Source organism: Sceloporus occidentalis, unplaced genomic scaffold (genome assembly GCF_023333645.1).
Source record: "Sceloporus occidentalis isolate IW3139 unplaced genomic scaffold, rSceOcc1.0.p SCAF_218, whole genome shotgun sequence".
Taxonomy (NCBI): domain Eukaryota; kingdom Metazoa; phylum Chordata; class Lepidosauria; order Squamata; family Phrynosomatidae; genus Sceloporus; species Sceloporus occidentalis.
The window spans coordinates 1,319,761-1,345,570 of record NW_028317198.1 but is presented as its reverse complement, the minus strand read 5'-3'; the positions used below and the strand labels follow the sequence as shown (position 1 = coordinate 1,345,570).

The 25,810-nt window shown below is 45.5% G+C and overlaps 1 protein-coding gene across 1 annotated transcript in view; it reads right to left on the bottom strand.

The window, feature by feature from the left end:
• Positions 1–3,736: 3,736 nt before the first annotated feature.
• Positions 3,737–25,810, bottom strand: part of LOC149277333 (uncharacterized) — a 191,164-nt gene continuing 169,090 nt past the window's right edge. The window contains exons 11-12 of the mRNA XM_089503047.1: positions 11,019–11,108; positions 3,737–4,051 (exon numbers count right to left, since the gene is read on the bottom strand). Of these exons, the coding sequence (XP_089359173.1) occupies positions 3,737–4,051; positions 11,019–11,108 (405 nt within the window). The remainder of the gene's footprint in view (positions 4,052–11,018; positions 11,109–25,810) is intronic.

The window sequence follows — 25,810 nt, the reverse complement described above, 5'->3', positions numbered from 1 at the left end:
ACTGACGACACTGGGCAAATAGGGGAGCCCCTATGGCACCCAAACGAACGCAAGACCCCCTACCCAGGACATCCGTCTTTGAGCGCCGAATGCGAAAGCTCAGACCACCAGCCCCCAATTCCACATCCTCCGCCAAAACACCCCCAGGAACATGCTTACTAGGGCTAACCAACTCCCCGATCCGCATAGCCCCGAAAAAGGCTAAGCTGAAAGCCGCCCTGAACAACCGAACTTCGAATTCCGAAACGCAAACGGAACCCAACACCCCACACAACCTAACCAGCAACTCAGCCGAAACCGGCCTCCGAGTATCCCTCGTAACAACCCCCTTTCGCCATCCCCTCAAGGCCTGGCGAACAAGGAAATCCTTAGTAAAATCAGCTATACCCATCAACTTACATAAAAAACTAAGCCCCGACAGGCGAGCTGAAGCCGCAGACGGGGACACCCCGGTCGAGTCCCACCGACACAGGAGGGAAAGCAAGCCACCAACCCGAGCAGCGTGAGTCGGGAAACCCCCACAGTCGCTCTCAAAGGCCGCCCACTCGTCCCACACTTTGCCATACCTCCCCCAGGTGGACCTGGAAACCGAACCTCGAATCCACTCCATCACTCGTCCAACCCAAGGGACCACAGGTCCACTGGACACGGGACCCCTTCTTCGTCCGCGAACGGTGCCGTAGCTCAAAACTCTGCCCACTGAAAGCGAGAAAGAGCATCAGCTGTCACGTTTTTGACACCGGGTATATGCACTGCCCTACAGGTCACATTCAGACCCAAACACCGCAACACCAGCCGACGAAAAAGGCGAACCACCGGAGGAGAGGAAGCCGTCAAAGAATTGATAGCCTGAACAACCCCTAGGTTGTCACAATGAAACAGCACCCGCCGATCACGGAAAACATCACCCCATACTTCCACCACCACCAAAATGGGAAAAAGCTCCAGGAACGCCAAGTTCCGGGTGAGCCCCGACTCCCTCCACGAGACCGGCCATTCCTCAGCACACCAGTGCACACCCAGGATAGCCCCGAAACCCACCGACCCTGCCGCATCCGTGTAACGATGCAGCTGGGAATTAGAAACCTGGGGCGCCTGCCAATACGACCGACCATTGTAGGCATCCAAAAAAGACCCCCAGAATGCCAAGTCGTCCCGAAGCGGGCGAGTAAGCCGAATAAAATGGCGGGGCCGAACAACACCCGCCGTCGCCGCAGCCAGCCGCCGGCTAAAAACCCGACCCATCGGCAAAATGCGACAAGCGAAGTTCAACTTCCCCAACAGCGATTGCAACTGACAAAGCTGAACCTTCCGCATCCCCCGCACCTTGGCAACAAACCCCTTCAAATCAACCAGCTTATCAACAGGCAGGCGGCACTCCATCGCCACAGAATCAATCTCGATTCCAAGGAAACTCAGACAGGTGGACAGCCCCTCTGTCTTGTCGGCCGCAAGAGGAACTCCAAAACGACACATCGAGTCCTGCACAGTGTGCAGGAGACGAAGACAATCCCCCGAATCCCCCGACCCGATACACAAGAAATCGTCCAGATAATGCAGGAGAGAAGCCAAACCCGCCTCCTCCAGAACAACCCACTCCAAAAACGTGCTAAAACATTCGAAATAGGAGCAGGATATAGAACAACCCATCGGGAGGCACATATCAACGTAAAAACAACCCTCGAACTGACAACCCAACAAATGATGGCAAGCCGGGTGACCCGGGAGAAGGCGAAACGCCGCCTCAATATCCGTCTTTGCCAACAGGGCGCCACGACCCATGATGCGTAAACAACCCGAACCATTTCGGCCGAAATGCCGTCATTAACCGAACTACCACGGGGGTACGATAAGTGATGAATCAAACGAAACTTACCAGGATCCTTCTTAGGGACCACCCCTAGCGGAGACACCCGCAAATTCGCCAAAGGCTGCACGACGAAAGGGCCCACCATGCGCCCTAACTCAACTTCCTTACGCAACTTGTCCCTAACAACATCAGGAAATTCCGCAACAGAGCGCAAATTCCGAAAATTAACCGAACTAGGGGCATCCACAAAGGGAATCCAAAACCCCTCCGAAAACCCCCGCAACAAAATGTCAGCAGCCCGCCGGTTCCTATACCGGCTTAGCCACGGGCGCATCGCGGCGACGTCCACTGGCGTCGTCGCCCTTCGATCCCACATCTGCGCGCTCGCCCCCCTTAGCCCGCTTGAAGCAGCGGGAGTGGGGATGGGCCCCGCCACAGCCGGAGCACTCATGTTTGAACCGACAGGACGTTCCAAACTTACACTGCCTGTCGTTGAACTGGTAACAGCACCCCGGCCGCCGCTGACCGGCCGGAGAGGGCGTGGCACCAGATACCCCCCTGCCCCCCCCAAGAAACGACGAGAAACCACCCTGGTGCGTGGCCGGCCGAGTCATAATGGCCAGCCACAAACCAATGTCCATCTGATCCCAACCGATAGATGGCCGGACCGCCAAGCATTGGCGGAACTGCTCATCGTACCGCCACCAGCCCAGACCCCCATAAGTCCGACACGCACTCCAGATGAGATCTTGATACGCAAAAAGTGCCGAACATTTCTCAGGGCACTTTTCGCCTATCACACTAGCCAAGATAGAAAAGGCGCGGATCCAATTCCCAAAGGTCTTTGGAATCTGCCGATACCGAAACTTCTCCTTTTCCTTCTCCTTTTCCTTATCCTTCTCCTCCGCCGCAGGGGGAGGAGCCTCCTCCAGCGGCAGAAGGGAGAAAATCTCCAGGAACTCCCCTTTCCAGATCTTAACCTCCTTAACCTCTTGTTTCAAGAGCAGCCCAAGCGGGCCCGACCAACACATGTAGGCCGCACCACGAGCCACGTCCGCCACCCCTAAAGCCGCATCCACAACCGGCGCCGAGCCAATTACAGCAGCAGCCCCGCCAGGCGGCGGGGCCGCCACCACCGGAACCCCGGGGGCCACCGGGCCCGACGTCCCGGCACCAACAGACCCCGCCACAGCAGGCGCAGAAAGGGAAACCGAACCTAACGACCCCGCACCACCCCCAGGCCGCTCCCACACAGACCTAACCTGACTATCCAGCCCCGACCCCGATGGACCAGCACCCCTGTCACGCTCCCATGCATCCAAAAAACCCCACAGACCAGAAAGAAAAGCACCCATGGAAGAGCCCGAGCGACCCTCCACCCCGGCTCCCAAGGGGCCCACAGAATGAGAAGGCAACTCACCGCCTAGTGACCGGCAGACCTCCTGCGGCGCCGTAGCTGAAGCCATATTGATAGAAGGTCCCTGAAGTCCTGGTCCCAGCAGCGGCGAAGCATCCTGCAGCAGCACACCAGACACAGCCTGTGTAGAGGAAGGGGGTGAGATTACAGGTCCTGGAACAGTACCTGCAGTACCAGAAACCGCCACCAGGGTGCCGAAACTTGGCAAGCCACCAGCAGGAGCCGTAATGAAAGGGGGGGAGGGGGGTAGCGAAAGCCTCCTCATCAGAGGAGCCGTACTGCAGCCGGGAAGACCCCACCATCCCCCCACCCTGATGCGGTAAGCGGGCCGAGGGCCCTGGAGAGAGGGCCAGGTCGTCCCCAGAGGACCCCCCTGCCGCCTCCGAGACATCCCCCCCAGCAGGACCCCCAGCCGCCCCCCGTGTAGCCCCGCCGGGCCTACTCACCCCCCCCCCCCGCGGCTTGCCTGACCCCTGATGGGGCTGCCGCAACCGCCCGCGACGTCCTCTTCAGGCGGGCAGCGGAAACACCGCCCGCCGCTTCTCGCGCTCCCGCGCGGCCTCCAGCCGGCTCCACCGATCGGCCGCGGCCACCGGAGCCGGCCCCGGCAAGGGAGCAGCAGGCCTCGCGAGCCGTGAGGCAGCCTCACGAGACCGCCGCGAGGACGCACCGCCCGCCCCGAGGAGACGCCTCGCCCTCCTGCTCCGGTACCGAGCCCCCCCACCCGACACGGGGCTCAGCCGAGCAGGAGGGCGGGCACGCCGGCGACCCGAAAAAACGCCCGCAAGACGGTGCCTCCGCGGCCCCACCAGACCCGGCAGGCACTACAGGCACCGCAGCCTGGGGAAGTAAGTGAGCAAACTGCTCACGCAGCGCCCTACCACCGTCCTGGTCCGCACCAGCCCTGAGAGCAGCGAGGATCGCCTCCACGTCCATACTCCAGGCCGTCAGGGTACACCTAAGCTCAAGCAGGTAAGACTGTTGGCCGTGTCTGTAAAAAAGGACAGTGACCGGGGTCACCCATAGGGCACCTTATATCACCTAGGGTCTCCCGCCCCTCAATTAACATACCCCAATCAAAACACGGACATGCCCTGAGCAGAATTTTTTTTGTTTCTTCATATATAATTATTGAAGAAGCCTATATATTTTAACAATCTGCCTCTCATCTGATCCTCGTGTATCCGTTCATTCTCCATTGTGGGATATCTATTGTGCCTTTACACGCAGCTCCACATATTGGAGCTCATTTTGTGAGTGCCATTCATATTTATTTATTTCTAGGACGCATTTTTTATCAGTTTGCACTATGTGGTTTTTAATGCTTTTTTAGTGCATTTCTGGATGTTTTAAGATTGGGACCACATCTTCCATTTTTGAGACATTTCAGTAAGTTAATTCATTTATTTTTTTATGGTGAGTTCACTTATTTATTCTTTTGCAAGGTTATTTGTATAGTCTAACATTGGTTTCTGCCTTCCAAGAGAAAGGGATCCTACAACTGTACTGAGGCTACCTACATTTAACAAAATTAGAGCACTACTCAACACTAAACTAATTCCATACTCAGCCTTACTCCAGGGGATCAGCCCTTTTGATTTCACAAATACTGGAAGAATTCAGTCTTGTGGCTGGATATGTCTGGCTGGACATATGCTTTCAGTATTATCTTCCTGACTAGACCGCGCATTAGGCAACTGCCGAATAAGTGCATGCCACCTTGAGACCTAGCACCGGTTAGCAGCAGCCTGCTTGCTGGTAGCAGGGCCTAGTGGCATAATACCTGCTGCTCCCTTGTCTCCTTACTCTGGGTGACCATTTCTTGTTTTTTTCCTCTAGTATAGCGGGGAAATTCAGTCTTGCTCACTACCTACCAATTAATGACCTGTGCCCTGCCATGCCATGCCTCTGCAGCTCAGTCTCCATTACTTTTCTGGGGATAGATTCTTGTTCTCATTTCTAATATGCCCCCCATACTTTTTTTGTAATTCAGTCCTGTACCATACACTGTCTAGTGCCTGCCCTATCTCTGTGGCAAAATCTCCTTCCTTACTCTGGAGATCAATTTTTGTTCTCTTTTTTGGGTATGGGGGTCTCTTTAGCTGGATGTGTCTTTCTGCCTTTGCCTGCCCTGTGTCTTTTCCTGCCTCTGTGCCACAGTGTGTCCTTTCTGGGATCAATTCTTGTTCTTTTTCTAATATAAGGGATATTTTGTCTTATGGTCTTAGGAATAGCCCACCCCTGTCCATAAAACCGCTTGTGAGTCAATTATCAATTACTTTTGGTCCCTTGAAATAGAGGGGACTGCACATTAAAGAGCTGTAATTCCTAAACCCATCAAATGAAAGCTGAGTGTTAGATTATTCTTTGTCTTGAATGTCTAAACTTCTCCAGTGACCAAACAGCAATCAAGACCACAGCTTCAAAGTCTTCTGAAGCAGGTTTATTCAATAGCAAAGTAAAATACATACAGTATTGGTTGATGGAACAAATGGTAGTCACAGGTACTGTAGGCTCAGTATTCTTGGTGAGATGATGGTCAAAGAGATCTTGCCTTTGGTGCTGTAGATATTTATACCCTTTTACATACAGTTAGTGTACAATTTCTTTACTATATGTAGGCAATGTATGCATTTAGGAACTCCTAATGAAGCAGTCATAGGATACACCAATATACCAGAGGATCCTCTAAATAGCTACATTACGTGTTCAAAAACATATGTTCCCAGTACTCAAGTTGCAGTCAAGCCTAAAGCGTGTGAAAGAATAAAAGTATAAAAATGATTTCTTACACTGAGAAACTGCAGAAGTGAAGTGATTGTATGATATATATGTTATCTCTCACATTTGTCCATGAGATAAAAAAAAAATACTTCTTAGAATCTTTTGGGCAGATTGATAGTATCATGGGCCTGGTGCTAAGGATTAAAATAGACAGAATCTTAACACCTCTGCATCCACCTTTACTGTGCGAGGCACATAGGATAGAATCTTATGTGATGGGATTGAAAGTACATCAGTACAGTAAGTAAAGTGCAAGGAAACAGATATCCAAATACACACCAGGACAGGCTCTGCCACACCGACACCCAAACACACATACCAGGACAGGCTCTGCCACACCGACACAAGCACCAGGAAAGGCTCTGCCACACCAAGACACACACCAGGACAGGCTCTGCCAAACAGACACCCAAACACACACACCATGAGAGGCTCTGCCACACCGACACCCAAACACACACACACCAGGACAGGCTCTGCCACACCAATACACTGTTTTGTCGTTGACTCGGTTTTGTGTTTTTGTCCCCTTGTGTATCGCCCCCAGCCTGCCCCCCGCTTTAGTATTGATTTATGTAATGTCCCTTGCTGCCCCCCTTGTGTATTGATTCCCTGCATTATGAGGGATATATATCTGCCTAGTTTGTTCCTTCCATGAGTCTATACATCCCCCATACGGTCATGACCCTGGTAAGCAGGTTGGGTAGGAGTCCAGTTGCAGGGGATACAAGGGGTTCTGTCTGTACCCCACGATGCATGACGGCTAGTAGGATGGTACAGACAGGCGCAATGAAACACAGCACAGGCAGAATACTTTGAAAGGTACTGTATTAACGAAGGTAACAGGAACAGCAAGTACAGGCAGTAAGTCTCTAGGGAGGATGCCCACTGGCAGGGCAGACGGCAGGAACAACACAGGGTCAGGGTCAGGGTCAGGTACAGGGCCAAAGCAGTTTAATGCAAAGGCCCTGACTGAAGGGCAGGGCAGGTCTTTTAAAGGCAGGGCTTCAATCAGGTAATGGGTGCAGCTGTAACTGATAATCTGCTTCTGAGCACTCCAGAGGGAGGAGGGTGGCCACTAGTGGTAGCAGAAGGACATGACAGCGAAATAATTATGCATGGTCCAGGCTAGCAGGGTGGAATCATGACAAATACTGCAAGGCATCATTTTATCTGGGCTGGTCAGCAATATGTAAAACATGGCCGATGTGCCCCCAGCTAGCTGCACATTGTATATTTATCCCACCCAGCCGGCCTTTAGTATTGATTTATGTGATGCCCCCAGCCAGCACCCCCTTGCATATTGCTTTAGTATCATGTCAGCCATGGCACCCAGATTGGAAACAGGACCTGCCCAACACCCAGATTGAAAGCATAGGACTTGCCATGCTAGTCTCAAACAGCCTCCCTGTGCCATGCCCCCCACTTACACACCCGTGCTATCATACACATATTCACTCATTCATATACTCATTCACAGATACTCATGCATTCCCTTATTCACAGATACTCATTCATTCCCTCAATCACGCAAACTCGTTCATACACCCTACCACACCTCCTTACCTGAACTGCAGATCACTCTGTGCCACTAGCAGACTTCTGCAGGGACTGCCGCTTCCCTCTGCATTGCTCGCACTCTTTGTCACCGGAGCTGCGTTGGCACCGTGGCTATCCGAAGCTTAGCTACACAGTGTGGCTATTGTCCTGAAAAGGACAATAAAGGAACATAGCAGCCCACCCCAAGCATCAGGCAACACTCATGTTGAGGTGAAACAGGACTCCTTTATTGAAACCAAATACAGAGCTATATATATACACAGGTAAGAAAAAGGGCAAGACAAATATTACATGATCTAATTACCATGTCAGGAAGGAAGTAATTAGATCAAATCCTGCAACACAATATCCGGGGGAAGGACAGGATCACATGAGACATAAATAATTACATTAATTGGGGACGTAGACGTGGAATGATAATAGACATATAATTGGCTTGAGACAGACAATGGCCAGGACACAGATATAACAGGAACTCACAGGATTAACAGCTACCTGTTGTGTAATTGATAATTAGGTATTCAGCAGTGACACCTATTCATACCTACAAGGGGTCTTAAAACAAAGGCTAACTCAAACAATGACAGGAGAAACACTTCACACCTATGCAATCAATAATCAGCCTTCTTCCTACAACAGGATGTCCAGCTGACGTTACAGTTTTGAGACTCTGAGTAGTAAACCATGGGGAAAATCAGTAGAAACTGTCCCCCTTTGTCCACACACAGAAGTCTCTCCAAGTCTGTTGGACTATGGGGTCCATTGAGCATAATCTACGATCCACTGACTGTAAAAAAAATGCAAGGATTCACTAATATCCTCTCCTATCAATATACCAGTACCAATTAGACATTTACTAAGTGTTTTACAAAGAGGTAGTACATTTAACATGTCAAAGCAACACTTCTCATAAAAAAACAAAACATAGTCGATAGGTAGGAGGCTGGCTCTCAGGCCTCTCCAGGGGCCCCAGTGATGGAGGGTTCCATCACAGCTCCTTCTGAAATTAATCTGGCCCTGCATCCAGGGACATGTCCGGGGACAGTGTCCTCAATCCGAGGACTGTCCCCGGAAACCAGGGACGTCGGGTCACCCTACCTTAAGCCCATGTTCATTATTTAACTGTAGCTTGGTAAACAGCCAAAATAACAAAACTTGTGTCAGTGTCCAAATATTTACAGCCCTTACTGTATGTTTCAAAGCTGTGGAGGTATAGATTTCCTCAGATATACCACCAATTTAAGCCATTGTAGATTTGTTTGTTGTGATAAGATATTTTGTAATCACATGTTTTACTGCTTTTTACTATCCTGACAAAGCACAAGTGGGGTTTGTAAACGTTGGAGACGTATTACCATCAATATTTTTGTTGTGAATTAGCAAATTGAAACACAAACAAATAAGTCATAATGTTGTTAATATGGTGTTTTTTCATATTATATAAGTTTACCAATCAAAAGTCAGTGCCTTTACATTAGATTTATTTTAAAGACATTTAAATAAAAGTCGTATAACAATTTTTTGTCTTTTGGCAGTTGATTTGCTCAGGTAAACGCAACTGAGTTGAGTTACTGTTTGGGTTTGCTTTGTTAAATCCTGTTTAGTGTTTTTACACACTCTGGCGCAACTAACAATTCAAACCTTAGTAAATATACATGTATCTATTTCTAAAACATAATGATAAACATCACTTACCACTAGTTGTTCCTATTTTTTTTTCTTTTCAGAGTCGAATTAGAAGAATGTGGAACGATACCGTTCGAAAGCAGTCTGAGTCTTCCTTTATTACTGGAGAAATAAATAGTTCAGCTTCTCTAAACAGAGGTGACTACAACCACTTTTTATGTTTATTTATGACATGACAGCTTTCTAGATAAACAAAACAAATATCTAAATTGCATACATGTAAATCATCAAACATGTAGGTCTGAGATTACCTATATGCTTTACATAATATTACTGTACACTCACTAACAATCTTGAAAATCAAGATTTACACTCGTTATGAGATGGCAATTTGGGAAGGTAGTTACTACAAAGAGGACAGAAGTCAGTTTGACCATGAATTTCCAGTTCAAATAACGTAGACAAGAATTAGGGAAACCCTAATTATTAGAACAAGGTGTTGGAGTAGAGGTCTCTAAGAGGAGTGCAAAGTATGTGTGCCCGTGTGTTTAGAGAGACAGGTGCTACTGCTGTCACACTACCAGTAGGAGTATGTTTGAGTGCACGGGGTAGCAAGGGTTGCCGACCACGCAACCTCTTTGTTTCTGAGGTGACATGCCACAAGCAGATAATGTTGGGTGGCATGAGCACTGCTTGCACGGTCCTGACATGGCCCCTCTCTTAGGAGCACCCTCCGGGGATGACTCTGACAACCAGGGTGACATCTATGGGACAGTAAAATTAACATGGGTGCATAAACATGAGTGGTGGGTTCCCTTCCAATATATGAATCTCTGCAGCTGTCCATGGTCCTTTTTACCTCGTACTCCATATTATCAACCAGAACAGGGGTTGATGTGATGCCTGGTGTCCCTGAAAACCCAGGGCTTAAGTAAGAAGTCATGAAACACAGAATGGATCCTGTAGGAACTAGGTAGTTGTAGATGTGCTATAGACTGTTCATCCTTTCAATAACAAAAGGTCCTATGTATTTAGATCTTGTTTTTTTGGTAGAGCATAAATGTTGGGTTGAAAGACATACTTTCTCACGGGTGCTATAAACTGGAGAAGCCCAACACATGTTTATCGCTTTATCGTTACGAAGGTCACATTGTTATTTTGGCCAGCAAGGTCAGCCAGCCTTTGGGGGAGAAAAACCCTGATGCCAGCGTCTGATCATCAACTTCCTGTACATACAGCTTTTGTGGGTCTGAGAGAGCGAGGGAGCATTGCTTAAGAAGTTCTTTAGGGTATAAAACAAGTGTTGTGCCTCTGGTCTGCATGGAGGTGAGTGTTTTGATTGGCTGGATGATCCAAGAAAAATTTCATATTAATTTCCCACAAAACGGCTTTTCTGTTTGTGGGTTGTAGCCATTCCAGGATGGGTGTTATCTTTATTGGATCCATCTCTATGTGATTAGGGGACATTATGAAACCAAATAATTCCACCATGGATACCTCGAAGACACATTTCTGTAATTTCACTTACAGTTTATATTGTTGCAAATGATAGAGAACAGAGCATACTTGAACACAGTGGGATTCCAGACTGGGGGAATATAAGAATTCAAGGTATATAGTCACATACTGATTTATAGACTTTTTTTTGAAAGCAGAGAAAAATTTACATTTTAATTTTAACAAAATTAAAACAATCACATCAACTTGTACAAATGTCTGAAAATGATGAGGGACCCACAGTTATGCTGGTATTACATAGGTTTTTCACTCTTATTCAAGTTCCCTCTCACGCTCTCTCGTTCTCTCTCAATGTCTTCCTACCTTCTCTGCCGACCGCTTCTGCATCCCTGTCTCTTTTCGTGGTTCACGGAGAAGAATGGAGAACAAGAAGAGGCAAAACAAGAGGCAGAGCTGTAGGAAAGGAAACAGGGACACAGAAACGATTGCTTGAAACAAGAGCTTGGGTCAGAGTATGAGAGCATGAGAGTGTTAAGCTGGATGAGTGACATCAGAATAGAAAAAGTCCTCTGAGTTTAGTCCGGACTGAAAGGGCAGGAAACAAAATTTGAAAATGAAAAGTTTCTTGTCCATTTGCACTGATCTAGGATGTCTCTAAAGATACTATTAAACAAGTGTTGATGTGAAGCAGGGGCATTGCAGAGACCATATGTGTGACGGACTCGTCCCTTCAGGCACACCGCTGTGGATATTATACAGCCCAACCACCCGTTCCCCTGGAACCCAGTTTCTATGTTTACCCCCACACCGCCAGGCCCAGTACCAGGACATACAGGTTTTACTTTTGGAACTGCTGGGCAGCTAGAATAGCCTCCTGCCCCACTATGTGTACCAGACAGGATTATCTCCACAGGGTGCCCAGCCAGGGCTCCTGCCTGACTATCGGTGGAAGATATCAGAGGCTAATTCCTTTATCTCCCCTATTGTTCCTAGGAGACCTGAATCCCCCAGCTAAAGGGGGCGGTTATGTTACTCAGACGTCTCATTCTGTGTGTTGATGTGTTTATATGGATATATATACCTGTGCCTGTGTACAATAAAGAGTTCTGAATGTTATACCCTACACTGAGTCTCGGCTAGTGACTGGGAAACCGGGGAAAGTGTGTGTTGTCCCAGGCTAAGGGAGCACAAGACAGCGGAGGTAGTTGGTCGGACTAGCCAGCTCCGTGACAATATGGTATTACTGTAAACTTAAAATATCCATATTGGGATCGAAAAGCAGTCTTCCACTTGTCTCCCCTGCTTATTGTAATCTCCTTAGAGATAGATTTTGTACAGAGACAAGCCCACTACATATTCCTGATGGTGGGGCCTATGGTGACTTGTAGGAATGCGACCTCATGGGTAACAGGGCCCGATTCCCAAGGTGCTGCCGTCCCCTACTTGTATGTTAATAACCGGTTAAGGTAACTGGGCTTAGTTATTCTGAAGGCAGCTTTCCTTTTGATGATTGTTGCATGCCCTGCAATCACGAACCATAGGCCTCAGTTTTGCCACAGTACAGAAACAGATTAAGGAGAAGTCCATGATTTTTCTTCATAATAACAGCTACCCTTACTTGCATTGGCTCTTCTGTTGGAGTTGTGCAGGTGTGGACACAGGTAAAGTGATGACTGGGTGGCGTGGAAGGCTGTAAGTCGAGAATTTGACAGTCTAGACTGGCAATCTACCCACTATAGCATTCTCTACTTTGAGTAACTTTGAAAGTCTAAATTAATCCAGAAAGGCTGGGCCATTCCAAATGCACTTAATGGCTAACCATCTGATGCCAACAACGTCTGCAGGATGCCTGCCTTCTTCCATGGCATCAACTGCAATAGTAGCAATAGTTGCTCTGTGGAGATCATCACACATTAGCCTGGCGGAATGGAGCTTAGGAATCCAAATGCACTGTACGTGATGTGTCCATTTCTGAGATTCATCAGTGAGCAAACAAATCAGGGCTTGGACCTTCATATAATCTGTAGCATAGGTTCAGGGTTTGAGGTTAAACACCTGACAGGAGGTAATAAAGCAATAGTATTTGGTGAAAAGGAAGCACATTTGTTGGTCCTGGGGCATGGTGCCATATTGGATGATACTCTGCGTGTTCAACAGAGTGGACCAGGTGTTCAGGGGCAGGGTATGCTTATCCAACCTGTTACTGGAGGTCTGTGTCAGGGTAGCAAGCTGTTGAGTGAGGGCAGTTATGGCTTCTGTTGCTTCGGCGGGCTCCATAATTTGTCTCAGTTATATTCATCAGGATTACTAGGCAGAGAAGGGCCAAAAGGTAAGGAGGTCCATTGTAAAATAAGGGAGAAAAAGACTCTCAAGGTAAAATAAGCAGCTCCAAAAAACACCAAAAATGCGCTACGGATAAGAATTCAAATATATATATATATATAGATAGATAGATAGATAGATATAGCTGGCAAGGACTAAAAAAACATTGGTCAAATGACTCCAGAACACATTCAACATAAAATCTCAAAATACATATATGTGTGGTAAATATATAATGTTAAAATACATATAAAATAACATAATATAGTATGCAGTGATTTAGCAGTCATGCGCCGCTGGAAAGCTGCTTACTCAGAGGTGTAGGAAAACCAAGATAGCCCTGCCAGAGTCAAATAATGTAATTAGTCTCTTGACTATAGTACTGAATACATCAACTTTATAGCCAAAGGAAACCGCAGAATTAGTCTATTGCTTTAGACCAGAACATATGTAGTATTCCTAAGAAGAAGGGGTTAATGAATGAACATACGTTCCTTACCTCGGTTACTAATACAAGGGATGAATCGGGGAGACCGACTTTTAAATCAGACTTTATGTTTGTTTCATATGTCTGTCTCCTATGTTGGGATAAAGTTTATTTTGTGTCCTGTGGGTATGTACAAAGGATAATTATAAAGAGATCTTTTAACTTCTCTCTCATTTTGTGTAAAGAAAAAAAATAAAAAATATTTTAACATGTTAAATCTTACCTGCTGGATAGAGAGTAGCAGAGTATGTTTGATTTATGCCTCTGCAGGTGTTGGGAAGATATAATTTCAGGTTTTTATGTAGTGGTTGTTTATCAGAATTCCTCCGAAATTCTTGCGCATATCATGCATACTAGTGAAGGTTTTTCGTGTTTGTATGGAGGGTTAATCCTGCAGCAATATCAGGGAAGGCTTCTTCCAGGTTGCAAATGCAAAGACATATGTGAGAACGCCGCAGTTGGCTGCTTTTTTTTTTAAAGGGGAACGGGAGTGTCCCCTTTTGATTGATAGGAGGTGGGAAAAAAAACTCCAAAGGCATGAGCTTAAAGCTCTGGTGTTAGTCTTTGGGGAATCCCTATAGTTGGCATATTTTTCTGTAAAAAAAAAATGTTATACTTTTAAACGGAGATGAGCTCATAATGTGCTACCGCTGTCAGGTGTACAAGGTGGCAAATGTTTATCTCCATTCTGGTCTTTATGTTGCACTTTATGGATTTTTACAACGACTAATAAATATAATACCTCTACACTTTACCAGACTTACTTTAAATATTTTCTACATGATGGTCGAGTGCGCTTTTCTTTCTGCTCACTTTTTATATTATATATGATTGATAATAAGCTGCCCTATTTATTCTGTATGGATTGGAGGAATACCCTCTTGAGCATAGAAATGAGAGGAAAATATTTTTTCTTTAAGATGACTAATGACATTAAATTCTACATATGTGCAACTAGGCCAAGATCGGGCAACAAATTTCGTTCCCTGCCCATTCAGTTCAGCCGAAAATTCAGGGACATTTTTAATTCGGGAACAACATTTTTGCCCGGTGCCCACATTCTCTCTCAAACTGTCACTCACACTCACTCTCATTCTTGTTCACTCTCTCACACACTCTGTCTTCTTCATTCTCTTCTCTATTCTATCTTCAATCTTTAATCTTCTTCCTTCATCCACATCTACACGGACATAACCTGGCAACTTCTGCCAAAATGGCGGTGCTGCAATGACGTTCTCTCCCCCGAAGATGCTAAAGAAAATGCGGAAGTGGTCGGCATAAGTTGTTGGCAGGGAGCTGCCATTTTGCCCTCAGGTGAACTGAGACTCTTGGATGACTCAACTTGAAACCAAAAGAAGGTTCATCAAATGGCGAAATAGCCAAGGGTTGTAATTTGTATAGTACTCTGGGAGTACTATAAAGAGCCCATTCTTTATCCATGAAAAATCATGCTGCTCTGGAATAAACAGATGCTTTAGTAGATACAAAATGGCCCTCCCAGCAGATGGATACTTGTACCAAAAAGTGTACTGAGTGGTTGATGTTTTGTTAATCTTCAGGGGGAAGAAGAGAAATATACCCCGCTTAGAGGGTTCTTCTCATTGGCATCTAAGCAGGTCTAAGCATCTTATCTATGGTGTCTAAGTTTCTCTGATTCAGAAAGTCTGGTAACCCTACCAATTTCCATGGGCTCCACCTAAGGAGTAGGAAGAGGGGGAACTGATTCCTTAGCAACAGATGGTACTGAAATAGGTACAGGAGATGTTTACTCTTACTCTAAGTTTATTGTCAATTCGGATGCAGAAACAAAGCATTTGAAATCTGCAGGTGCCTCTTGGACGGACAGAGAATATTTAAGGACACCATTGACCCTCCTTAAAGATTGCCCTTAGGGCTCCAGGAGTTTAGTTTGTCTTCAGCGCTAGGATACTAAACTGAACGGCATATTGTCTAACCGTTCTGTTACCCTGTCTGAACTTTAAGAGCTCACTTTCGGCAGCCTCTCTCCTTCCAGGTTTGTTGAATACAGTTTGAAATGATTGGTTAAAGGAGTCAACATTAGACAGAATAGGTGATAGGAAGTTCTGAGCAGGAGCCCAATATGCAGGAAAGATATCCCAAATTACCAGCAGGGGGTTCAACCGAGGACAGGGATCAGAGAGGCAGCAAAACAGTTAAATCCAAGGTCAAAAACAAATAACAGTAGGAAGGGAACTCACAGAACACTAAGCAATGAGCAACTGCCTTTTAAATGTTCCCGGTGACTAAGTCAGGCTGTGATGTCTCCAGGGGGCATGCCTGAGGCCTCTTCACACGCCGTGGCGTGCGCGCACCTGCAGCTTCAGCTGGCATAGAGCCTACAGAGATAAGTAAAGGGGATAGGGCTCTGTGCACAGAGCCGGGAGACATTTGGGCAAGGTACTGCGCTTCCTTACCCGACAGGCACGGGTCGCGCTTGACAAAAGGAGAATGGAGAAATACAGGCCTCCCGCTTAAGAAGACAGTAATAATGAAGGCCACCAGACTGCATGTTGACTGAACAGTAGAGGTTGAGTACTAAAAGGCAGAGACTGCAGAGGATCTCCTCTATAACTTTTGGGAAGTGACAGGCAGAGAGCTGAAGACTCTAGAAGCCACATGAAACTAGCTGCAGGCAGTTCAGGAGAAGATGCTGAAGTAGTAGATAGCTGCTGCTGACAAAGTCGTATGGAATCTGCGATGAGCCGGAAAATAACTTGCCTCTGAAGTAATTCTGTGAGACCATCCAGCTTTTGTACTCTGGACTGTACTCTGGAAGAGTCGCCATAAGGAGAAAAACCCACCAATAAAATGGTGGCGCCCTCAGAAGATACCAAAAACATGGTGACCGTGCGCCACTTCCAGTTTCCTTTTTTCCGCCGAGTAGTCCTGATCTTGAAAGGAAGTGCAGCGTGTAGATCGAGTAACAGGTATAAGGCTAGGTTTCCACTTGGGTTTTTGTCCTGCGTTATTTTCTTGATGAAAAATGCCAGGAAAAACGCCAAGAAAACTGCCACTGCATTTACCTGCGTTTTGGCGTTTTAGCCTTTCTGTGGAAATTGCTTTTTTGACCTTAGGCAGTTTTTCCAGCCTTTACACGTTAGAATTGTCACCCAGCTAAAAGGGATTAGGATAAATGGCAAGTATCTGCCCTCTCCTGATGTCATTTCCTTGGTAGAGTTCTACTTAAACACGCCCCGGCGGACCCTTTTGTCTTTTTTCTGTGGTTTGTAAGGCATGCTTTATTCCGAATGTCTGCTCCTCTAGGAAGATTGGCCCCAAATGATGGTGCAAATTGTTTGCTGTTGCTTTTGGCACGCAGGATCCAGTTGGGTATGTTTGTTTGTAATGGCATGTTTGTTCCAAATGGTGTAAAATTCAATATGAACTTTGTTTTGTGTGAAACTGTTTGTTTCCAGCCTATTTCTCGTAGGACACACAGATACTGGGTCCATCCTCTGAATTGTAACTGTGGAAAAAAATGCCATAAAAAACGCCAAGGCAAAACCCAAATGGCTTTTTCATGGAGTTTTTTTCTCTCCCATAGACTTCTATTGGAGAAAAACGCCAAGATTTCCTTCCAAAAAACATCAACAGTGTCAACATGCTGCGATTTTGAAAAACTGCCACAGAGCCCAAAAAAGCAGAAAAACGCCAAAGAGAACTGAAAAAACGCCAAACGGAAAAACGCCAAGTGGATATGGCATTGTGCGATTTCCTATTGAAGAACAGCTAACATCTAGCCGCAGCGTTTTTTCACAAAAAAAACGCTGTGTGGCTGAATTGGCGTTATTATGGGCGTTTTTAGCAAAAAAAACCCAAGTGGAAACCTAGCCTAACACTGACTTGATGTTTGCATAGCCTTTCCTGGTGTGTGTGTTTGGGTGTCGGTGTTCCAGTGCCTGTCCAAGTGTGTGCTTCGGTGTCGGTGTGGCAAATCCTGTCCTGTTGTGTGTGCTGCTGTCAGGGTGGCAGAGCCTGTCCTGATGGGTGTGGGTGTCAGTGTGTTTGGTCATATGTTTCCTGACACTTGACTGTGTTATTTAATCACAATATGCATATTTTGTTAAAAAAGATTAGTTGAACTAAATTGTGGCTTCAGGGTTCCCGTGTACCGTATTTGCTCGATTATAAGACGACCCTGATTATAAGACAACCCCCCAAAATCTGAATATTAATTTATAAAAAAAAAGAAAAAGCCTGAATATAAGACGACCCTATAGGAAAAAAGTTTTACCAGTAAATGTTAATTCATGTAAACTATATGAACAATTTTTTTTAATAAAAGCTATGATTGAGAAAAATATTTTGTTTTTATTTCCTTTTTTTTTCAACCTGCCCCTCCAGTTATGCACATCTGCCCCCTGGCTTGTCACTCTGCCCAAGAAATGCCTTATACCCCCTATATGCCACTGTGCCCCATGATATGCCTTTTAACCCTCTAAATGCCACTGTGCCCCATGATATGCCTTTTGACCCCCTATGTGCCACTCTGCCTCCAGAATTGCCTTATACCCCTATATGCCACTCTGGCATTCAGGGGGTTAAAAGGCATATTATGGGGCAGAGTGGCATATAGGGAGGTATAAGGCATTTCAGGAGGCAGAGTGGCGTATAGAGGGTTAAAAGGCATTTCACAGAGCACTCTGCCTCCAGAAATGCCTTATGCCCCCCATTTAACACTCCCTCCCCCTCCCTCCTCCAAACTTACCGGAGCTTCTGAGTCCCCGGTGCGTAGTCCGGGCAGCGTGTAGAGCTCTACGCGATTTACGTAGACAACTTCCGCTGCAGCTGGGAGGAGGTGCGGTTAGCAGCGGGGGTTGTCTACGTCCATCGCACAGACCTTCCCCGGCTGTCAGAGATCACAGGGAACTCTGATCTCTGACAGCCGGGGAAGGTCTGCGCGATGGACGCAGACAACCCCCGCTGCTAACCACACCTCCTCCCGGCTGCAGCGGAAGTTGTCTACGCGAATCGCGTAGCGCTCTATACGCTGCCCGGTGCTTAGTCCAGGCAGCGTGTAGAGCTCTATACGCTGCCCGGTGCTTAGTCCAGGCAGCGTGTAGAGCTCTACGCGAATCGAGGACTCAGAAGTACAGGTAAGTTGGGGGGGGGAGACAGGAGGATCCAGGTCCCCTGCATCACTGCGGGGGATCTGGATCTTAGTCTCATAATCAGACCTAGTTGAGGTCTGATTATAAGACAACCCCAATTATAAGACGAGGGGTATTTTTCAGAGCATTTGCTCTGGAAAAAACCTTGTTTTATAATCTGGAGGCAGAGTGGCATTAAGGGGGTTAAAAGGCATTTCACAGAGCACTCTGCCTCCAGAAATGCCTTATGCCCCCCATTTAACACTCCCTCCCCCTCCCTCCTCCAAACTTACCGGAGCTTCTGAGTCCCCTATACGCTCTATACGCTGCCCGGTACTTAGTCCAGGCAGCATGTAGAGCTCTACCCGAATCGAGGACTCAGAAGTACCGGTAAGTTGGGGGGGGGGAGACAGGAGGATCCAGGTCCCCTGCATCACTGCGGGGGATCTGGATCTTAGTCTCATAATCAGACCTAGTTGAGGTCTGATTATAAGACAACCCCAATTATAAGACGAGGGGTATTTTTGAGAGCATTTGCTCTGGAAAAAACCTTGTCTTATAATCGAGCAAATACGGTATAATGATTTGTTTTAGTGTACTCCCAATCCCTCTACATAGGCAGATAGTTTAGGATAAAATCCTAACACTGATGTCATCTTTATCCCGTACACATGGATGCCAAGCAGTTAAGATTCTGTCTTTAACATTGTAATTATTAGGAACAATTCTTTTTAATTTCTGTAATATTAGGGAAATTCAGCCCTGCACCAAGGGGCTGCATGTGTCATATTCCAGGGCCTGCCCAAGCCCAGTGTTCTATTAATGCTGATGCTGCTCCTAAATCCTTCCTTACTCTGAAGTGGTCATTGGTCAATTTTTTTATTTTTTTCAGTATTGGGGAAATTTAGTTGCATCAAATAGCTGGATGTATGTTTTTTTTAATTTTGGAGGAAATTCAGTGTCCTGTATTGTGGAGTTGGATATTTGCCAGTATATACTAGACTTGGGTGCCAGCCAACTCTTCATGTTAGTTTTCACGTTCGACTTCGTGGGGAAAAAAATCTTCAGATTCCACAAATATTCTCCTGTTCCTGTGTTCGGTTCGGGTGAATATTCGTGTACATTCTTCGTGTTAGTTTTATTTTTTTTGTTTTTTGTAGAAAGGGTTAATACGGGGTTAACGCAGTACTCACTACGCAGCAGCAGGATTTGGCGGCAGGATTTTAAAGGTCCGTACGAGCAACTCTATTGGTCTATTGGCCAAGTTCCGCATCAGGAGTTAAAGGGCTGTGCGAGCGACTCTATTGGTCGCCTGCAGGGGGCCTCCTCTGGATTAATAGACTAATTGAGTCGCTTGCACGGCCCTCTAACTCCTGACGGCGAATGAATTTCCACTCCCATTATCTACACAGCATCACAGGGGTTAATGGGAGCCAGAAATCCGTAGGTTCACAGTCAGGAGGCCCCTGCCAGCGACCCATAGAGTCGCTCACATGTTCCTTTAACTCCTGACGGCGACCTATGGATTTCTGCTCCCGTTAACCCCTGTAATGCTGCATAGATAAGGTAAGCTAGATGAGGAAGGGACCAGGGAGATCAGAAAATGAAGAAGAAAACGAAGATTCCTTGTGTTGTGTGTCTTCGTCTTCGTATACGTTTTGCCGCCACCATGTTAGTTTGTTCTGTATTCAAGCTGAACAATGAAAACGCACCCTTCGTTTTCGTTTTCATGTTCGCCCGAATACAAATGCACAAGTCTAGTGTATACTCATTTCCAGTGACCTACCACTACTGCTGCTGCTACCATATCACATTCAGTCCCACCATGCTTCTGGATGTATGTATCCATTGGTGAAGTACTAGACTTGTGCATTCGTCTTCGGGCACTCTTCGTGTTCGTTTTCATGTTCGTTCCGAAGAAACGTAGAATTACAGTGCCGGTAAAACGTAGACGAAGACGCACAACACTCTCCCTCGAATGTATCGGTTTGTCTTAGTCTGTCAATTCTTGTCTTGTCATATCCCTTGAATTTATGTATTGTATTAAGCGCTGCGTAAACTGTTTAATTCTTCATTTTTGCGGCACAACCACCAAATTTTCAAACAGGAGACAGATTGAGTGAGCTGATCTTCGTCTGTCCAATCAGCTCGCTCTTGTGACGTCACGCTAAGGGTCTCATCCAATGCCTGTGTTGCTGTTTTTTTAATTCAGAAACCGCCTTTATAAGACCAGAGCTTGCCTGAGAGATCTATTTATTTTCGCTGTGACTGCTTTGGCAAAACCGCTGTGCTGCATCCGGGCTTTACAGAGAGAGATTGTTCTGTGTGAGACTAGTAAGCCTCAGCCTGCCTTTTCTCACAGTGTACTGACTCTTGTTCAGTTCTATTGAATTAATAATTCGGTGCCGGCTTGTAATGTTGAGCGCCGGAAGATGACGTCATTTCCGGCGCTCAGCATTACAAGCCGGCACCGAGACCGAGCAGGGAGACTCACCGCAGGACTGCTGAAAGGTAAGTACGGAGGGGGGAGAGGAAGGGTAGATAATGGGGGGGGCGCATTTTAAACTTCCCCCCAGGCGGCATTTTGTCTTGGGCCAGCCCTGGTGGTGTGGCAACGTCTGCTACCTCTGCCGGAGTAGCCAGCTTACTCTAGGGCCTAGTGTCTGAGCTCTGGAAGTCCGCTGCCAAACATCATGGACTGACAGTGTTTGGACGCTTTGCTCTGGGGTGAAACAGGTGAGTGGGTCGCCAATTGCCCACTCATTAACCTTTTCCAATGCTGCTGGTGGTGGTGTCAGCGTTTCTTCTCTGCCAGTTCACTTCCTGGCTAGAGTCATGCCCAAAATGTCCCTAATGGTAAGGGTAGTTTCTCACCCCTGGCAGCGTCAGTTTGCGGTGTGGCAACGCCTGCTACCTCAGCCAGAGTAGCCAGCTTAAGCTAGGGCCTAGTGTCTGAGCTCTGGAAGTCCGCTGCTAAACGTCTAGGACTGACAGTGTTTGGATGCTTTGCTCTGGGGTGAAACAGGTGAGTGGGTCGCCAATTGCCCACTCATTTACCTTTTCCATTTTTCAATCATCTACTTTTTCTCAGCAAATCTTTCATTTTATTTTTTTTCCGTCTGATACACAACCAACCAAACATAACACACATACACGTAAAATTCACAAATCACAAGGACCTTTCCTGTTATTTGCCCTGGCCTTCACTTCTACACTCACTAGCCTACAATTAACGCTATAACTCACACTTCACCCTATAACCACATTTTTCCATCCACATACCTGCCAACAGACCCAACTTTTTCGGGACTTTTTTCCAGTCCTGTCCCATCAAATTTAGCTAAACTAGGTATAGCTAGGTAGGTAGAACTATAAATAACTATAGAACTATAAACAATAAATAAATATAATAAAGTAAATAAATATAACTTTAAAAATATAATAAAATTAACTCCCTTATTTTTTTTAACACCCATTAAATTTAACATTAAATTATTATTTAGACATAATACATCTTTAACCAAACCAGTGCAGTACTACTACTCTTAAACATAACCGTACATTAACCCTAAGCTATTTTTAGTTCTTGTCCCACATTTTTCCATCCGCATACCTGCCAACAGACCCAACTTTTTCGAGACAGTCCTGCTTTTTTCCAGTCCTGACCCGTAAAAGTTGGGTTGTTGGAAAGTATGCCATAAATAGGTATCAAATGTTAGGCATGTATTTAAAAGTGGTCTAAAATCGAATTAAAAATATAAAATCCCTATTCTTTTATTAAACATTTCTGGATGTGTGTGTATGATAAATAAATAAATAAGCCCCGTTTCTCCAAGGCCAAGTTCCTCAGAGTGTTTGTCTAAGTCTCAAACAACTGCTCTGAGCAGCTTGGGCTGGGAGGAAGGGGATCCGTGTATGCGACTGTATTGGTCGTTGGCAGGGGGCTCACCTGCCATCAACAAATAAAGTGCATTCTGCAGTTCTGTACTTCATTCGTTGATGCCAGATGAGCCCCCTGCCGGCGACCAATACAGTCGCACACATGTACCTTCATGGCGCCAAAGCGTCTGCTGCTGCTGCTCCGATGTGTTTCTTAATCCCGTATTAACCCCTGCTAGGAACCTGGGGAAAAACGAAGATAAAACTACCACGAAGAATGTCCACGAATATTCGCCCGAAGAGAAGACAAGGCCGGGAAAATATTCGCGGAATACGAAGATTTTCTTTTCTCTGAAGACGAACACGAAGACCCCCCCCGGCGCCCAAGTCTATGAAGTACTGCAGTGCAAAATCAAGTCTGGATCTCTTCCTAAACCTTGAGTTGATGCAGCTGTAGGTGAAATGTCAGGCTAGGAGGCTTTAGGTACCTCCTCATTTGGAAATGCCTCCCGAATGTCTTTCCGTACTGAGTGCCTGGAAAACAAAGTTTGTTGCCCAAAAACAAAAATAAAAATATTTTCTTGCTGTTTACGGAATTGATTTTTCAATGGGAGGCCAGAAAAGGGAAAGATAGTAATTCCAGAGCCAGGCACTTAGTATGGAGTCTCCTCGTTTTTCTGTGCAGTATGTGTTGTTTGTTGCAAGACCAGTTGTGGAGGAGCAGAGGTTTCTGTCAGAAGGACACAGGGTGGACATTGCCTGTAAATATAATGGTCAGCTTTTATATACGGCCTAGGTCCTAGTGAGGAGTTTGAAAGTTACTTTTTGCTCAGTAGCAAATGTTGTTTCCTCATTTGAACAGATATGTGATCAGATTTTCATTCCCCAGAGATGATTCTGGTTATCTGACATGACCTGATTGTTGTGGTCCAGAGATGATAGGACTAGAGTTTACTGTTTTCAGATGCTTTTTGTCTAACAGATGTGCTGCTCTTCTGTATATCATGGAAGGTTTTCATAGTTTCCTCAACCTGAGGTATCTGATTATCATTGTATGGTCTAGACCAGGCATGTCCAAACTTTTTTCAAAGAGTGCCAGATTTGATGAAGTGAACATGTGCGAGGGCCGACCATTTTGCCTGACATTCTATGAACCATCAAAATTAAATGCAAATTAACTATTTTATGCAAAGTTTATTGACTTGGATGACAAATCTAAACAGGTGTTAAATCACTCTGCCTTTAATATATAAAAAAAACCAGATCTATATTTGGGCAACTTATCCGTGGGGCCTTATCAGTCCGGAACACGGGCTGCAATTGGCCCTCGGGCCAGACTTTGGACATGCCTGGTCTAGACCATAGACCTAGGGCTTCAAATGCTGCAGATAATTATAGAAGAATCATGGCTACCTCCTTACCATTAAGGTTGGCACAATTATTGCTGGTGTACAGAGTTTAAGGACACTGTGTGTACATTCTTTCTGTGGTTAGAGCATATCATATGTGTCCACATGTATGCGTGGGGTCTTTGATCAACTGGGCAAAGCCAGATGTCCCCATGGTTGTATCAATTCTATGGCATTGAGATCTGTGCAATTGTTCATCTGTATATTGAAATCTCCCTTGATGATATTGCTGTTATTAGTAGTCAAATGGATCCCACGATCTTAGATGTCAGCAAGGACCTGAATGGCCCTGGTGGGTGGGATATTATGATAATAGTGAAATTATTGCCACCATTTGATGCATGTCTGATGGTGATGTTTTCAAAGAACCTGAAAGGGATGTTGTTTGGTTTGAATGTTTTCGTGCTTGTCTGTTGTGTGGTGGTTCAGTGTGTTTTTGTTTTGATATGGGCAGTGAGCAGCTGAGTGTTTGTATGACACAGCAGGTTTTAAAGTGGGTGCCAATTTTATATCTAGGAGATTCTCTATTGTAAACGCCTGGCGTTTTCATTGCTTATCAATCACTCCTCCTTAAGCATACTTTATGAGAACAGGGCAAGCCTAGGATTAGCGGCATCAGGATACACATGCATACTAACATGAAAACTACCGTATTTGCTTGATTATAAGACAAGGTTTTTTCAGAAAATTACCCCTCGTCTTATAATCGTCTCAAATAGGTCTGACTGAGACTAAGATCCAGATCCCCCGCAGCGATGCAGGGGACCTGGATCCTCCTGTCCCCCCCCCCCCAACTTACCGGTACTTCTGAGTCCCCGGTGTGCAGCCGGGGCAGTGTGGAGATGTCTACGCAATTCGCGTAGACAACTTCCGCTGCAGCCGGAAGGAGGTGCGGTTAGCAGCGGGGGTTGTCTGCGTCCATCGCATCCAAACAAGAAAGGAATGGCAAAGCTGCCGAAATGTTGTTAAATTTTGTTCATTTGTTTGCCTGCTATAGATGAGTCATCTCTCCCTCACACATTTTCTGGAATGGTTTCCAATAATTTCAAGATGTTACTTTCTCTGAGGTCACATAGTCTTAACCCATTAAGGACAGAACTGTTTTTTTTAATTTTGTACCCTTCATAAAAATGGCAGTTTTAACATTTTTAACGTGTTTTGTTTAGCTGTACTTTCCTTCTTCCTCATGTATTGTGCCAACACAAATTATATTTTTTTTCAGGACAAGAAGGGCTTTCTTTAGATACCATTAGTTTGATCATATCATCTCATTTACAATTAAACGTATAAAATATAGTGGGAAATTGAAAAAACTCTACATAAACTAATGGAAAAACCCTGCTAAATAGATTCCAATATTTGTCCTGAATTTAGAAATTCCCAATGTTTCTATGTTATAGAGCAATAAGTAGCGTATTGCTATTTTTTTCAAATCCAGCTAATTCAATTTACCCCATCAAACCATACATTTTTGAAAACTAGACACCCCATGGATATTTCAAATGCTAGTATTTTAACAGAACTTTTCTGAAGACATAGCATTATTTTTAGGACTTCCTCATAAAAATATATTTTTTTAATAATATATATATATATTTTTTTTAACATTTTGTTACTTTATGGTTCCCTTGATGGTGACATCACTGGAGAATTATTTTTACATGCTTTCACATTTTATTTGTTTTTTTTATTATTTATTTTTATTTTGTATTTATTTTACTAATCATATTGGCTCCATTGACTTGCATGGTTGAATACAGTACCCGTATTCAACCTGCATGAGGATCTCAGAGTTCTCAGAAGGGTCTATTTTTTATTGGGTGCCACCATGGTGAAAGGCAACATCTCTCACTATGGCGATTGTGGTCGCTCTCTGGGTTTCCAGTGTCACTGCATGCCTCGATATCAAGGCATTTCAACAACACCATTTGAGCTTAGGAGGCGATT